We start from the raw sequence: 17,315 nt of genomic DNA, 5'->3' as shown, positions 1-17,315 counted from the left end.
TTTTCATCGTTTTTAACCCTCCACCAGTCTGTACGCTAAGCTAAGCTACGCTAAGCTAAGCCAAGCTAAGCTAAGCAAGTCCTAAGTCCAGACTCTTTCCAAACAGAACAGTTGGAAAAGTTGTTTACCATCTTTGCATTAGGAAGGTGAACAGATGGATATCAGCCTCTGTATTTCAGAAATGTGAAAAAAAAAGAAAGAAAAAGAAAGACAAATTTTGGTGTCGGAAGGAGCTTTGTGCTGGAATTTTTACTTGTGAAACAGCATCTGAATCCTGAAGTCTTGCCATCACAGCATGGTTGCCAATTCTAGTAAAATCATGCCTGAGCCCACAACTAAAGCCTGTACTCGCTGACCATATTTGGCAACCCATGCTGCACAGGTGCAGCCTACTAAGAGGAAAAATAAGCTGTTCCTCCATGAACAACCACAGTTAAGTGTATTTCAGCACATAACTCCTCCTAAAACCATAAACTGGCATTTTCATACATACTTCTATATCCTACTTCATGTTTGTAGTCTTTATGCTAAGCCAGGCTAACGACATCCAGACTCAAACTCCTTACTCAAGATCACAGGCATGTAATTAATGTCCCTCTTTTCACTTCTCTCTCAAAAACAAATCAAATAAGAGTATAATTGAAATGTTGAACTATTTCTTTAAGAGACAGACAAGAACCTGATGTCAACTGTCAGCTATCTCCCAGAGAGAAAGCAAAAAAAGAGTATTCTAAAAATCTTGAACTATTCCTTTAAAAGGGGGAAAACGAAATGAAAGAAAGCACAAACTCAGTATTTGTCTTTACTTAAAACAGAACAAATGAGGAACGTTTGTTCATGTCTCACCTTCTGGAGCTTCCAGGGCATTATCAATCAAGCCATGATAAAACAATCACTCCAAATGAAGCACAGAGAAAGATTTAATATACAGAGATAAAGGTTTGCATCATTGAGTGCATATCAAAATAAAATTATCTTTGAAGCCTACACACTTGTCACACTGACTAGTTTAAACTCTAGCAGTGCATCTTATTTATATTTTGCTCATAACAACATTAGTCTTCAAGGTAACTAGTTACTACAGCTGTTAATGTAATGGAGTAAAAAGGACAACATTTTCTCTGAAATGTAAAAGTATAAGGTCTCACAAAATGAAATTACTCACATGAAGTACTATACTAAATGTACGGACAACTTTTTATCTGTTGGTTAAACTAACCCAAACCTGCATTACTCTTTCAGCACATAGCCATGTCACCATCGCATTCTGTCAAACTGTTAATCTGTTTTGAGAACAAAACTAGGATTATTTTTAAATGCCACTGTGTACTGATGTACAAATGCTCTACACGTCTTTCGTGAAATGATTCAGTTTTGAAGGAACATTGTCAAACTGACAGAACTTATCTTACATGAAACTTCATGACTCTTTCTGGACATCAAGATGTACAACGAGAACATTTGTTTTTCTTTGAAGTTGATGCTACTTTACAAGAGATGGGAGCTTATCTATTATTGCCAGAGACAACTAAAGTGCATGCTGCTTTACCCACTAACTCAATGGCTTGTACAGTAATTCAATAAAACATACATTAATATTATAGTTAACCCTATAATACCTATAGGGTTTGCAGCACAATGTGTTAGCAATTTTATTCACTTGTATACTAAGTATACAATCATCATATTTTTCAAACAAAGTGCTAGAAGTAACCCCAAAACATATTTCAATAATTCAAATCATTGTCACATTCAACCACTGATGATATTAACTTTTTTTGTGTGCTATAGGGCCACTTGATAGAAAAAAGACACACATTTAACTTAGATAAATTTTCAAATAAGGCTCATATTGAAAATAAAAGTTTTAAAAATTTACTCAGAATTTGCCATTTTGTTTTTTTTTTTTTCTCTTCTTCTGTAAATTCGGAATTTAATTGACAAACATAAAGGTTTAGCAGTTTAGCATGAAATTTGGCACTTCTTTGAGCTTCCCTCGAGCACACACTGTCCATCCACATTCAGTGAAAAAATACTGTGCATATTGAACATATTGTATATTTGTACACAATTTACTGTATACACAAGTCTAAAGTAAGCAAGGGCATCCAGCTCTGAATTCTGAAAACACATCAGTGACTTCATGGCTGATGATACTCTCCCTGATTAATGCGATCTGAGGGCTCTACCTGATGCTAAAGCCAATCATAAGCTGTTTTTTTTATCATTAATAAAAAATGCTTTGTTTGATTTTTCGTCGTCATCAAATAGATCCTCTGTGTCAGAGTATCCCTGAAATGTACATCCTGGTGATTTGTGCTATTACCACCTGTATACATAGTACCATAACCTTTCATAAACAATACTTTGTTCTATGGTTGTGCCAGATTTTCCAAGTTGTTTATAAGTTGTGGCTAATGGTCTAATGTTGTCTCATAGGATGTGGCTGTGGTAGACGATGGGTCAACAAAGTGTCTAACACATGTCACCACTGTTGCACTGTTATTTCTCACTTCTGCTGACCATCAACCTCTCTAGCATTGAAAAAGTATCTGTTTTCACCCCAAACTTCAATCTTTCCCTAACACTAACCAAATCGTTTTAGTGCCTAACCCTAACTAAACTACAACTAAAGCATTGACAGGTCAGGAAGCAGTCATATGAATCCTTTTTTAAACAGTAATCTCTAACCATTTCACATCTCTGCAGACCTAAGCAACGAAAAGGAGCACCACAGCCTTGTTATTTATTAGCCTACAACTTGTTAACCCCTTACTAAGCATGACTTACAAAAATGTCAATGAAAAGATTTAATCCCATGTTTTAGTTATATGGTCGTTTAGCTGTTACACAAAACCAAATATTGTCCTTATTAAGCATATTACTGATCTATATTAAAGCCACTAGTTACTATTTGTAACCTTTTAAAAAGCCTCTCTTAAGTGAAAGCTGAATTGAAAAGGGTGAATCACAAATTCTATTAGGCTGTGTGTTTGACAATCATTCAAATCACACTGCAATCCAATTCCATACTCCAAAATAGAGGTTCTTCAGTCTGGGGGCCAAGCAGAAGAGCATCAGGCAGAGAACAAATAATTAAAATACTTCAGGTAACTGTTAAGTCTTTGTTTGAATGCTCTTTTCCCTTTAGTACAATATTTAACCTCTTTGATCACATTCAAAATGGTGATCAGTAAAATCCATCAAACCACATTTGTTGGATTGATCTCAATCTGCAGAACTCGGCGGCAGAAACTTTTTGTTGTTGTTGTTGAGTGAAGCACTTCAGTTCATACACCTCAGAGGTTTGTAGAAGTACCTTAAACCTTAGTTGTTGGAAATGTGAAAATCTGCAAGCGTGTACATTTAAGACCTGTATATGTAATGAGCCATTTTAGATCATTAACAAGGCAAAGACGCAGAAATGCAACTTACTGACAGCTTCTTCTAGATTTATTTAGAATCGTTTGGAATGTCGAAATGCTTGGTGGGCCGTACTAAAAGCGTCCACAAGACGCTTCAATTCATATGATGATGAATGAGTCAGCTTTATGAGAGTAACGCAAAAATAGAGGAAGAAATTATACTACAATGTTATTGGTAAAACTCAGTGGGTTTTTTTGTTTGTTTTTTTTTAAATTATAGGTTTCAATAAACTTTTCTTGACTGGAAATACATATAAGATTAAAGGGGGATGCATAAAAGGTTAGAGGGTAAAAATTTAGACGTATGGATCAAGGGGAAATATTGTTAAACTGGGCGCTCATGCTCCAGCTGGGTAAATTAGACACTGGACCTAGGCAAGCTTCATTTTGTCCTTGCCATCAAATCCGCATGCACTTACTGACCTAACAATGTAGAATATTAAAAATTGTGTTGATAGTACATAATAAATGCATACTAAAGATGCTTTGATTTTGTATACATTTAAAATGTAATCATGTTTGTAAGAGAAAAAGCCAAAAATCTGTTTTGGCCAAAACTTGGTGTCCCTAAGGTGATGCCATGACCATTTGTCAGTGGAGGAATAAAAGAAATGTGTTTGTACACAGTAAACTTTAAAGTTCAAATCATCAGCTGACACTTTAGTCCTCAGTATGCTCTATACGAAGCTGGATCATCAGTTCCTGGAACCCTGCTTTCAATGGCAAAATTGAATGACTCAACAATTCCACAGTGAGGGGGGAGTTGTTGGGTTTCTCGCCATAATAATGTAAGATTTACTTTGTAAAGTGGCCTCCCCATCAACATTTCCCCACCCCCACCCCTCCATCCCACCCAAAGAAATATTGAGACCTGGACAAACAGCAGCTCTCTAATTCCTGTTCCCAGCTGGGAAGCTGATGATGAGGTCAGGACCAAAGCAGGCAACTCAAGCTGAAATGGTTTTAAAAGTAAAGTGGCAGCAGTTCGCATTGAATGAACATTTAAACTACACATTTTATATTATTTTTTTTAAATGTGAGAAGATCAGTGATAGGTGGACAGGTTTTTTTTCACAACTGGCCGTTTTCTGTAGGTTCCTCAGAGCGACACTAAGCTTTATGGCCATTCAAGTGTTAACATTAAGTCTTAGTTCGGGTATTACACAAGGTTCTAAAAGTAAAGTGGCAGCAGAGCACACTGAATGAACACTGAAAATACAAATTTTATTTTGAAAAAAGTGAGTTGATCAGTGATGGGTGGACAAGTTTTCTGAGATAAATTCACAACTGGCCGCTTTTGTAGTTTCTTCAGAACGAAGCTGCCATAAGCTTTATGACCATTCAAGTGTTAACATTAAGTCTTAATTTGGGTATCACACAAGCTCCGGTGACTTTTCCAGCCAAATGTACATTATTTACACGTGTTTTATATTATCAGAACAAAAGACAACAAAAATATGTTCATGCATTTATTTGTCTAGGATACCTCTAATTGCTATGATAGGGTTAAGGTTAGAGCTATTTGAAACTAATTACCGAGGCTATTTGATTGCGAGGAAAATATCCAGCTAATTATATTGAGTACAATTCAAAGAATACTCAACTGGTTCACTGTGCTGCCTGGTAATGTGTGTGTGTGTTTGAGGGTGTAGATGAGCTGCATATGTACATTTCTTCATCATCAAATGAAGGCATTTCAATTATTTTTTTATCTTTCTAGTCATTACCTTCATGAAGAAAGGAGTAGAGAACATAGGTTAATATGATTATTGTTTTTTTAAGCTGTTTTCTTTTAATCCCAAGAAAACTATCTCATTGTCTTGATTTTTGTGTGTGTGTGTGCGTGCGTGCGTGTGTGTAGGTGTGTGTGTGTGTGTGTGTGTGTGTGTGTGTGTGTGTGTGTGTGTGTGTGTGTGTGACAAAATTACTGTAATCATACAAACTGACTGTTTGTGATTATTTGACAAAAATAGCCAACATATATATTTGGATGTCATTGTCTGCGATTGGCACCTCTAAATCAAAAGTCATGGTATTCTACTGGCAAATGGTGGATGGTTGATAGAAAATTATTTAGAATAAATACAGTTCTCCAATTTAGAATAAATCCAATTCTCAAGTTCAAGCATTAAATTTAGAATAAATCTCAGAAGGTCCTTCACATTTAGTACGATTATAAATAACTTAGTGGGATTAAATATTGTAGTTACATTACACCGCATTTACTGCTACAGACTTAAGACTGGATTACCAACAGTCAATATACAGTCAACTTGCCTGGGACTCCAGAACTATGATGGGCCCCAGATTCATCGTGTGGCAACCAGTTTCACTGATTGATTTAGTTTAGTTACTTAACTAATTTGTTTCCCAACATTTGGGGGAATTAATTCTTGTCTTAAGTGCCCCTAAAATCTAGCTTTCCACCTCCATCATTACAGCTGATTTTAGGGATAAAATGTGTGCTTTATTTTATGGCCATGCACCAAACCTGGGGCCAATCCAGGGTTATTAGTTATTCAACATCATTAGGTTCCACTCGTCGCATGAGTGAACCCTAATAACTACTGATGTTAACTGCTAGTCTGAAATGTTAGTGGCAGTCCTGCCTCGTGTTAGTTGATATAAACATGATAATGACCTCAACATCAGAATCATGAGAACACAGTTTGATGTATGTTATTTAAGATCACTAAATAATAGATCTGTAATCACAACAAAACTAACTCAACATAATTACAGCTGTGGTTTTGTTTTCAACCTTCCAATTCTACATGTTCACTCCTGGCAGCAAATAAAAGGCCATGAGTTTAGATGAGGGGTTACTTTCTTTGGTTACAAACTAGAGAATAAAAAGATAGGTGACCACCTCATATCTTATGATCCCTGGGATATATGAGAGTGTGGCTACTCTAAATATTCTGAATTTCTTTTTTTCTTTTAAAAAAGGAGGACTTAATAAGAGAAATTAATAATTTAATTCTGTTATGTAAAAAATGTTTTAAAGATTTTACTCATCATTTATCTTTCTTTAAAAATAGGCCCAGTCATCCTCACACCTAGAAAATTGCATACCAGAAGAAGAAGGAGGTCAAAGTCAAGTTAAAAGCTGGTCAAGGCAAAAGGGAGAAAATAGTTCTATACAAAATAAAGTGTATCTCCAAAAACAGACTAGTTGCAGGCTCAGATAGCTGCCCAGCCTCACACTCTGTACATGGGCATTTAAAGGGAGGATTAGAGAGTATAAAAAATGCAGATGCTCTTATGACATCATTTTAGTGCCACTGGGCAACTAATCTCGAGAGAAATAATAAACAACATTTTAGGTCTGCTATGATACCTCCAGTTGAAATTAAATATGTAGGTGATAATGCAGGTGTAAGGAAATGCATAAGGAAATAATGCACTACAGGCAGGCAGAAGGTCATGAATGTAAAGTGGCATGTTGTTATTTCTATATGGCGACACAACAGCGTCTGGCATTGTGCTTGTATCACAGCCACGAACAAAAGAACAAATCTACAGCTTTATCAGGCTGCGCATTAGCTATGCGCTAATGTCAACGTGATAACATGCTCATGATGTTTAAGCAGGTGTAGTTTGTACCATATTGCCATTCTAGTTTAGTAGGTTAGCACACTAACATTTGATGATTAGCACTAAATAAATAACAGCTGATTTGATCAGATTTCAGTGGACAAGAGCCAGTTGGACAAAAATGAGTGTTGTCCTTGGCCATGTATATAATCGAAAATATCTTGTTCATGTTTAGACAATAAACTAGAAATTAGTTTGCCCTAACATAGCAAAAACTTCTCTTAGCACTGGTCTGACATTGTTGCAAAGGGAACACTTTCAAGTGGCTTTTGCCAGCTGATATTAGAGATGATTAAAACATGTAACATTGTACTTCAGTTAATTCAAATAATGACTTTCATTATACTCCCTTTGCCTTTGTTATATGCAGCCAGTAAACTGCTCTGTTGTCTTTTAAACATTTTTTAAGCATTAGCATTGTTTGGCATTATGCTAAGAATCTACAAAAGTAAGCCTAGATTTCACTTACAGCCTAGAAAGTTAATCATTTTTATTGCAGCATTTAGGTGAAAATATTAAATAAGTAACACATATATTTACAGTCAAAGATTTGAAATTAAAAAAGACGAAAGCTAAGACATAAGCTTGACCGTAACGAAGGAGAAGTTGTCAGACATTTTGTGTCTGAGCATGTTCATTTCACTGTGTATGTAGATAGTTGTTGTCGATTTTCCGAAGGTAATGTGAGTTAAAATGCACCCATCAACAGTAACGTGATGGGATCTGTAAATTACTCCTATTTGATCCTGAACTGCTCCTTTTCATTCTAACCTGTCTGTGTAGTTTTAATAAAGTGCCTTTAGAGTTGTGCAGATTTAGTAACCCAACTCAGCCTTTGTACATATTTAGAAGTTCCATATTTACAGAAATAACAGAATTGAACGGTTTGAAATGCCCTAAGGGTACTTTCATAGTTTTTCTTCAAAGAAGAGCATTTGCATGTTAGCACTGTTTTTAGGTTTCATCACTGCTACCAGTGTGAGAAAGCTTCTTTCTAGCTCATAGGATATACAGGGCATGGAGCAAATATCAAAAACACCTGTAATCATTATAATTAAGTGTCAATTCAAGCTAAGCTAATAGGTGATTAATAAATTACATGATAATTTTTGAGGCTATAGTTTGTACTGTCGTTCCATTGGATTGTAATCAGGCCCACTCACATTAGCATTTTTTTCGCAATGTCATTTTGGACAATTTTCTTTCAATATAATAGATTGGCTCTGAATTCACATGTAGGGTCTTTGATGCAGATTTTAACTTTGAAGAACCATGTTACATTTTTTTAATTTTTTTTTAACTGTTGACCAATTGAAGCTCTCTTGACAGTACTGACCAAATTATCCCCCGGGAGATTCAAATTGTGCCCCTCTCAGATTGGGTCTCTCTTCTTTTTTCAATTTTATAAACAGTGTGTTTGCATATTTTTTTCTGCAGGTCCATTTTAGACCTCTACTAAGAGGTAGTTATGTTACTTAGTGCCCACTCCTTATGTATTTTGGGGACACAACATATTAAATATGCCTCTTCACAATGGTCTTAAAGTGACTTTAAAGTTTTATCAGCACCTCTCGAACACCAATTGAATATTAGGATCTTTACAATGAAGTATTTGTCACATCCCAATTGTCCTTGATTACACAATGTCTTTATGATTTTATGTGCCCGCCATGTGTTGCTGTATTTGTTAAACATAATTTATTGCATTCTTAGGAGTTTTGTTTTGTAGAAACTACATTTTGTTTGCATGGTTTCTATCCCCTCAATGCTGAGGGTTGTGTTTCTCTGTGATGTGGAAATTAATTATGTCCATTTTTGTTGTCAAGACCCTTGTCTCATTCCTTTCTTGCCCCCTCACCTTCTGCTCCTTTCCATGCACCCTCTGTAACTAGACGACATCTGACTCCACCACGCATTGCTCAGTGTACTCTTTCACCAGCTCCACACTCAAGGTGTTGTGGCAGAATTCCGCCATCGTCTTCCACAGCGGTGGGTCCAGGAACATCTGGCACATCACATGACCCTTCAAGGTTGCAGTGTGGCGCTGCAGGTGGCTCAAGAACTGCTGCCGAACCAAATTCAGGTCTTTACCGAACATGTCAATGTTCAGGTAATACCTGGTTCAAAAAAAGTGCATCAGTTAACATGAAAAAATGTACTGTTTCTGAAAATGATAAAGATGTATTTTCAAATGTTCTAAGTATCCTAAAGCAACAATGTGTACTCTTGAATAAAGCTACAATTCCAGCACCTCTTGTAATACTATTAAAAGATACTATGGTAGACACAAGTGCAAGTCTTACATTTTTTTAAACACATTTTACAATAGTTGTCCCAGCCTTAAGTAGCAACATCTGCTTTACGCTATAAATAAATAAAGACAAGACATTTACCAGTCATCTCCAATGGGCACCCTGAAAGGAAAGGTGCAAAGGCTGGCCACAGTAGGATTGGATGCATCATCTACCATCCAGTCAATGTCCTTCTTAAGAAGGATGGCCATGTTACTGGGCAAAGGCTTGAATGGCTGCCAATCTTGAATGATGGTGGCATTAGGAAGGACCCCCTGCATCAGGTCAGTGGTCAGATAAAGTCGGTGGATTGCTGTCTGGTCAAGACGCACTGGTGGAGGAATGGAGGAGGAGGAGGAGGACATAGTGGAGTTAATGTCTCCACCCAGACCAAGTTCAGACAGACGGAGCTTGAGGTCTTCAGCTCTGAAACGCACCAGCAGAATCCCCTGTAGAAAAGAAAAGCCAACGTGAACACAGGCAAAGAAATACAACAGCAAACGCTAAATACTGATCAAAATGAATACGCATAGCGTTTTGCTGTAAGTTTCTGGGTCATTACCGACAGCCATTAATCATAAGCACAGATCAACATAAAGAAAGGGGTTTTAGTCTAGTTGTGTTACTTGTACCTGCTTAGTTATGATGCGGTACTTCTGGAAGTCCTTAGGTCCGAGCTGATCATCACGGGTCAGACGGCTCACTTTGACCTCTGGGTATTTGGATTTGACCAGCTCAGAGCAGAAACGCAGCAGAACTCCTGCCACACCCTTGCCCCTTTCCTGAGGGGCAACACGGAGACCTTCCACCAGCATAGTCTCCCCGTCATCAATCACACAAACGGACTCCAGGGCAATCTATGGAGTACAAACAGAGGAAGATGGAAGACAAAAATGAAAGAACTGCAATACTGACACTGTCCATTTAAGTTATCCGATATATATATTTGAGTTGATGTAATATATATATATATAGAAATATATATATTTTTTAAAATTCTTTTTAACTTGTAAATATTCCAATATGCCCCAAAGTGCAGTGCTCTGTTTGCTGGGCAGTAAGGTAGTTGGCAATAATTCTCAAAGGATTCAACAGTTGATTGGACTAGCATTCACAAGTAAGTAAGGAATATCTGAACCTAGTCTCCATGGAACCAGAAATCAAAGACTTACAAAACATTTGCTTCAAGGTCCCTGGACTTTAATTACTTTAACACATTATGTTTCGTTTAGATACTCATTCTGGTGGAGTTCATTCATGCAGTTTTTACTGTTTTTTCTTTTTGGCTTGTTCTGTAAGTCTGCAGGTCAACCAGTGAATAATGATTTATGGCATCACTGCTGCTCTCTAAACTGTGTTAAATCTGAGCTGAAATAACATTTGACATGCACAAACAATGTTTGTTTTAAAATGACATTATATTGATTTTTAATTTATAATATGAGTTTAAATGTTGGTTGTAAATAGGTTTAGTCTGTACCCTTCTTTGTCTTGCTTTTCAGGTGTGTATAAGTGTAAAATGTATTAGTAATTAAAAAGGATCAGGACATAAACTTAATGACTTCCTCATAGAAGTAATGAAATTCTTTGCCACTGCATGGAGACAAATCCAAGATTAAAGTTTAGTCTGACTTTGTTTCTGGAATATAAAATGTTTTTTCTTAAACCCATGCATTTAAAATATTTGCATGGTATTGACTAAACTTACCACTTTTCCCTGTTTCCGAGCCAGTATAACTATACGATTGGTCTCTTGCAGCCAGCTGGTGTATCTGGTAGGAAGGTAGTCAAGGCCTCCATAGATGTCCTGGCTCATAGCCATGATTTCTTCAAAGTCCTCCTCAGTGGCTACAGCAAATTGAAGGCCTGTGTGGGACAGGGCCTCTGGGAGCTGGGGCATAGTCAGGCTGGTATCAATCTTCATCTTGAAACAACTGATGAGATAAAAAGTGGAGGAGAGATTATAGTGGATTGTACTTATTAAGTGTCCCAGAGCGGGACGCCATTCTCGACCAGTCACAAATGACAACCAACTGGTCGTCCTTTAGGACAAAGTTGTAAAAGCATGGTCAAGAGCTGAAGTTCCTGATAGATGTCATTCTACGCAGAATGTCCGGATACAAGCTGCAGGAGACAAAACATCATCACCTACTCAACTATAAAAAGTACTGACAAAATCAAGTATCAAATATTGACTTAATCAAGAAAAACACATTTATGTTACCAAAGGACTGACAAGGGTGGAGTTCAACACAAATACCTGCATTTATCTCTATAAATGCCTGAAAGCTGAATTAGATTTACGGACAAGTATAAGAGAAGAAACGTGGGAAGAGGGACCAGCAGAACAAAAAGACAAGCCAGAAGTGAACAAACCGAGGCAACAAATCATAGATCTGTCAGTGAGTGAGAGGCATAGACAGACACAGAAATATGGGACAAAACAGTTAACTGACAACAGACACAGAAAGTGGAAGACTGGCATCTGTATTGATCCTTGTCTTTTCTTAGAAATCCTGTAAATCCACACCCTTACCACCCTTAATCCGTAACTAATACTCTCTGATACACACTCCTCATTACAAACCCTGGTATTTCTCTGTAGCTTGGCTAAAGAATTCACAGAATAGACAAAATGTAACAGAGAAATCTCTAAGCAATCAGACATTTAGGCCTTAAAGTACACCATGTGGCTCCCAATACAGCTATTTCATCAACATGATATAAACTAGGTGCTACTTGTGTGTTAGGTACTCAGATGGGCTATGGGTCATTGGAGCAGCCACATAAAATTCCAATATAGTTCAGGCAGCAAAGTGTTGCAGGAGCTATGAAAATCTGAATATTGAAAAAAATCAACAATATCCACCCCTGGAGTGCATAGATGCCAAGGTTCTGCACTAAAGAAAACAAAACAAGTTGCTGACTCTTGTGTGGATTTTTGCATTTAATTAGGTCAGGATACAATGTTTTAACACATAATGCAATACAAAGTAATCAGACAAAATAAAATAAATTTCCAAAGAAAATATGCTTTATAACATAAGAAGTCATACAAAAAAATGACACAGTATGAAAAGATACAACAAAATAGCTTAAGTATATGACAACATATAATAACAGGTAGGGCTGGGTACGACATCTTAGTAGCTTTTGAACTTTCACCAAATTATGTTGAGTTTCAAAAGCTTTCAAGTGTGAATGTAATTTGTTATTTTGATTGTGTATTTTATGTAAGTATTGAAAATTCAACCTGTTTTTGTGCAATATGGAATATTTGATTACTTGTGCTTGACAATTGGTGGCACTGCCACGTCCTTTGTTCACCTGAGGGTGCTCCCCATAAGTTTCTTTCACAGCAAATGATGACTCCAGTTGTTTCACTTCACCCACAGTTTTGACCTTAAACATCCAGGTTTTCCGAACACCCAGAAGGACAGAAGGCGGGCAGTGCTAGTGCAGTAACATGGACATGAGCGTGAGCATAGAAAATTGTGTTCTTTAAAACTCAAGAATTATCTGGAGTGACTACAAATCGGACGACAGATCTTTGCACTGGTGGACAGAAATTTTGTTTGTTATTGGAATACATGACAAAAAAAAAAAAAAAAATCAAATGATACCCAGCCCTAGCTATTTGCAACATCAATGAGATGTCAAAACAAGTATAATGACAAAGCAACTCCAAATTGTCCAAAACAGAGCTAAGTAAGCTTACTCAAAGACACTACTCAACGTGCTGAACAGGGAATACAGTTTCTGCTAGCCACATAAAATGACCCAGCCCAGAAGCAGAGGTCAAAATGATACAAAAGATGATAACGAGGAAGGACTATCGTCAAACTGTTGATCTATAACCTCCCTCTCTATAACATGGCATCACAGCCTCCAAGCTGAACAGGTCCACATTGTGTCATTACTTGAAGGAAATCCGACAGGAACATGAAGCCATTCCTTGGACTCAAAGTGCTCAAAAGCAGTCATTGTAGACTGTAAGACTTCAGAGCTAACCAGTCTGAGCGCTTCCTGGAGTGAGTACAAGAAGCTTTCAACTCAGTGCAATATACAACGACTCTTGAATGCCTGCCACACGAAATAATCAAAGCACTCTCCAGAGTACAGGTCTTCACTTTGTCTTACAGAACCAAGAAATGACATAGTACCCTAGTCATAGTGGGTCCAAATTCTGCTTATTCTAATCAGGTCAGGAAGGGTCTCACTGGACTGTTTGCTATTCAGGTGTACCTTGTGATCATGAGGTAAGTCACAATCAGATCTCACTTTTTTGAAAATCATGTATGCACGTTCTGCATTGGATATAGAGAGGTTCCTAACATAAGTCCCCTTCATATCAGGTCAAGATTTAGACAATCACATGCATAGGCCTGGATATCAGTAAAGGACACGAAAAACAGCACATTTCAGTATGAGCCTTGTCCTGTCTGCCACAGAAGCTCTAAACACAGTACTCTACTGATTACTGGAATACATTTGAAACAAATTTCCAAGTTGAGACAGTAAAGGCTCTCTACCTATGTAGCAACAAGGAAGAGCACATACCATACTTGATGGGACAACCAAGGATAGTCAGAACGCCAGAATGTGCAAAATAGTCATGAATAGGACAACTAGCTTACTCCACCAGATTGACCTCATGTGGCCAGTTGTGAATAGATGGATATTAGAAAGGATTACTGTAACTGAAGGGGTTGAACTAACAGATGGCTACACAGACACACAGGGCAGATCTATACTTAAGGATTTCCCAATCACATTGGGGCCCCAAGCCTTGGAAGACATAGAGGAAGAATACTGTACTGAAGTACCACAGAAACAGAAAATAAGTAGATTGTCATAGAGAACATATCAGTCATCACACAAACATCTGTTTCGTAGGGGAGCCAACGTCAAAGACAAGGAAACACAAGGCCTCAATACTCCAAATTAAGCAAGAAGAGCAATTCCACCACAAGTCCACCACCCAGACAGTGTGCAACTGCTGTAAGAGAAAACAGCTAGAGCTAAGAAACAATCAAGGACAGTGTCCTGAATCAAACAAAACTTGCCCACAGGTACATCCATATAGGGCCCTCCAAGAATGAACTGCTATGTTAGAGTGCAGTAGGCAAGGGTTTGAGAGTGTTTTACTGGTATATCATAGGAGTTGGTTCGGTGGTCAGCTGGTTGACTATAATAGATGAAAGCACAAGATCATGTCACCAGCAGCAGGGTAGAACCCAATGCAATAACTGCACAGATGACCCAGGACCAACCAACTAGCAACCAAGTTAAAGAAACTGTGCAGAGAAATATGTGTGGTGCAGAGTTATCTGTCTTAAATACAAACAACTGACGCCGAAATAGAGTGGTTGAGAATACTTAACTATATACTGAAAGTCCCATGCAGCAATAGCAGGTGACATCAGCATTAAAACAAAAGAATATAGGAGGCTGGAAGGAGAACTATAGAGACAATGCAGGAAGTGAAGACAAAAGTGGCCCCAGTGATGGAAGGCACTGCTGTATGTGACATGGCAGTAGTTTCCTAAAAATAAAGGACAAGCCAGCAATCATTTGACAGTCTGAACACAGCCTGTCATGTGTGCTTCTTGTCTATGTCACCCAACTCTCTTTCAACATGCACACAGCACTAAAATACCAAGACATGCACTTGGGGAAGCACTATGTCAGTCCCCTAAACTCCACAGTACAAATCACAAAGTCATACAAGATCTGCATCACTGTGTGGATAACTCAATAAATACTAACTTGGAGAACAGTTTTCTTCCATCACAAAATAATGGAGGAGATTTTGCACAGGAAGGATAGTTTCTCCTGTTGATCAAACCATCTTTAAAGCCTAGAATATAATCCTAATTATATAATAATTATCCCTTTTTAACACAACTTTTCCACAACAACCCTTAAATCAGTCAACCTTTAAAAAAGTGACAAAATGTTGAAAGCTTTTGAAAATGACATTTGTGTCTACATCCCAAAACAGCTTTTGCCTACGTATTGTGAAAACATGAGACACATTTGCAGGCCATAGCTGTTAAATTTTACAGAAGAGCTCCAAAACTTAATAGACAAGCCACTGGTGAGGTTTCCCTAAACAGGTTAAATGCCATCACAGCAAGAACCTGTCCAAACATTTCAACTATCTGTCTCACACATAGCAAGCGAAATGCTGAAACCTTTGAGCAATACAGTCATCTACATCTGCCTTAGAATTGTTTGTATATCACATGCACTTATTTTAGTGCTTTTTTATACATCAAGTCTATTTTCTTGGGATGTACTCAACTATTTTTATGGTGTGTTGAGCTTACAGTAATAATGTGACAGTAAAAAAACAGATAAACATCAAGTGAAGTAGATGCTATTATTTAGTAAACATACTGTAGATAGTAGCATAGTCAGATGTGGGTGATGTAGACAGGACATAACTTTCAAAGGAACACTTTCTAAGCTACATTTGCCACATGAATGAATGTGGAGTATAGCTGTACTGTGTTCCTGGGGAAACATGATTTCTATGGTAAAATAAAAATACTACAAGAGCACCGTGGAAGTTGCTGCATCCTTTACTTCACTAAAAAACTCCTCTTCTACCCTATCTGAAAAACACAAACCTTGTTCACCATAATGAATGACCTATATATATTGATAGAATTTGGCATTTCTGTTGAACTTTGTAATATATTTGTATAACACAAGCTTCAGAACAAACTACTGTTTTGGCTCTTTCTTTGCTATTCTGCCTGTACTTGGTTATTACCTGCAGGTTTGTTAGTTTGTGCTGTGTTTACAGACTGTTTTGCAGTGTCTTTAAAAGCAAGGATTAGAAGAGGGGGCGACCAGCCAGTCTGATAATTATTGCTTTGTAGAGGCTAACACAGAAATGCTAGACATGTTCCAATAATCTGTCAATGGGCTATGTGAGCTGTAAGGGCATTTGCAGTGAAAACACTGTCTGGTCACTGCAGACACACACGCATACACACTGTGGACACTGGTATTTTTCCATCATGCTCTGATGCTTTGAGATGAGCTGTCAGGCTTTGCTGGGCATTCTGGTCCTGCCAATGAGAGTGATGCTGTTTTGTTTTGGTGTTTCTGTCTCTCGCTCTCTCACACACACTCATTTATTCACTCTTGTCTTTTTCATTCTTTCATGCTCTTGCTTGCTTCCTCTCTTTGGCTGGCAGTGTACTCCAGACAAAATGGAATTTGGCAAGTTTGCAAAGACTGTTGAACTACCATCATATACGCATCTGTGAGCAAATTCCAGTACGCTCACTTCAGATTGCAGCATGATCATTTAATGATGGTAAAGCCAGATAAAGGAGCTTTAGAAATGTGGTTTGAAAAGATACTGGGGGGGGGGGGGGCATACAAGTACGCACACACAATTGCTTAACTTTGGTAGTAATCAGGAACACATAATGGTCAACAATGATCTGTGACAGTTATTTTACTCACATGGAGATAGTCAAGTAGTTAAAGTAGTTAAATCTTATGGTTCTAGCTTACCATACAAACTACCATACAGTTTGCCATACAACCAAAAGCTCCCAAAAAACTACATCTGGCAAAAAACTTGACTAACAATATCCATAAAGAATCAACTTATGGGTATTTTTAATCTTTGTTTGATGAGTGAACAATATCAATGTGTATATTCTCCACTAAACTGTGAGAAGAATCAACATTTTAAAGAGATCATGAAAAAAAGCACCATTCAGGATACCAAGAGAGGTTGGTATTATGGCCACTGCACATAAAAGCAAAATGTGACGCACATTTATTTTGAGCACGCCATTTTTTCTCTGCTAAGAAACCAAATTTTATTTTATTTGAAGTATGCTGCCAGCTGTTCTCCAACCTCCCACACTGAAACACAGAATTGATAGGACCATCATACTGAAAAGAACAGGTCTCTTGAGCACCTCAATAGTACAAAACTCAAAGGAACACACCATGTCGTCAGTAGATTATC

At 37.6% G+C, this 17,315-nt stretch overlaps 1 protein-coding gene across 1 annotated transcript; it reads right to left on the bottom strand.

Annotated features, from left to right (window-relative positions):
• Nucleotides 1-8,910: 8,910 nt before the first annotated feature.
• nat16 (N-acetyltransferase 16) lies at nt 8,911-11,237 on the bottom strand. Its single transcript, XM_008288380.1, has 4 exons — nt 11,022-11,237; nt 9,946-10,170; nt 9,416-9,762; nt 8,911-9,139 (listed from the first exon to the last, which is right to left on the bottom strand). The coding sequence occupies exons 1-4, from the start codon at nt 11,235-11,237 to the stop codon at nt 8,911-8,913; spliced, it is 1,017 nt and encodes a 338-aa protein (XP_008286602.1).
• Nucleotides 11,238-17,315: the final 6,078 nt, after the last annotated feature.

Source organism: Stegastes partitus, unplaced genomic scaffold (assembly GCF_000690725.1).
Source record: "Stegastes partitus isolate 25-593 unplaced genomic scaffold, Stegastes_partitus-1.0.2 Scaffold556, whole genome shotgun sequence".
Lineage (NCBI taxonomy): Eukaryota > Metazoa > Chordata > Actinopteri > Pomacentridae > Stegastes > Stegastes partitus.
Note: the sequence above shows the minus strand (reverse complement) of the source record. Positions and strands in the feature narration are given on the sequence as shown.

Bases quoted from the DNA above. Each gene is read 5' to 3' on its own strand.
- nat16 (XM_008288380.1), bottom strand. From the start codon at position 11,237: ATGAAGATTGATACCAGCCTGACTATGCCCCAGCTCCCAGAGGCCCTG. The intron at 10,171-11,021 runs GTAAGTTTAGTC...TGTACTCCATAG, and splicing joins CTCGGAAACAGGGAAAAGTG to ATTGCCCTGGAGTCCGTTTG. The intron at 9,140-9,415 runs GTAAATGTCTTG...TTTTTGAACCAG, and splicing joins GTGCCCATTGGAGATGACTG to GTATTACCTGAACATTGACA.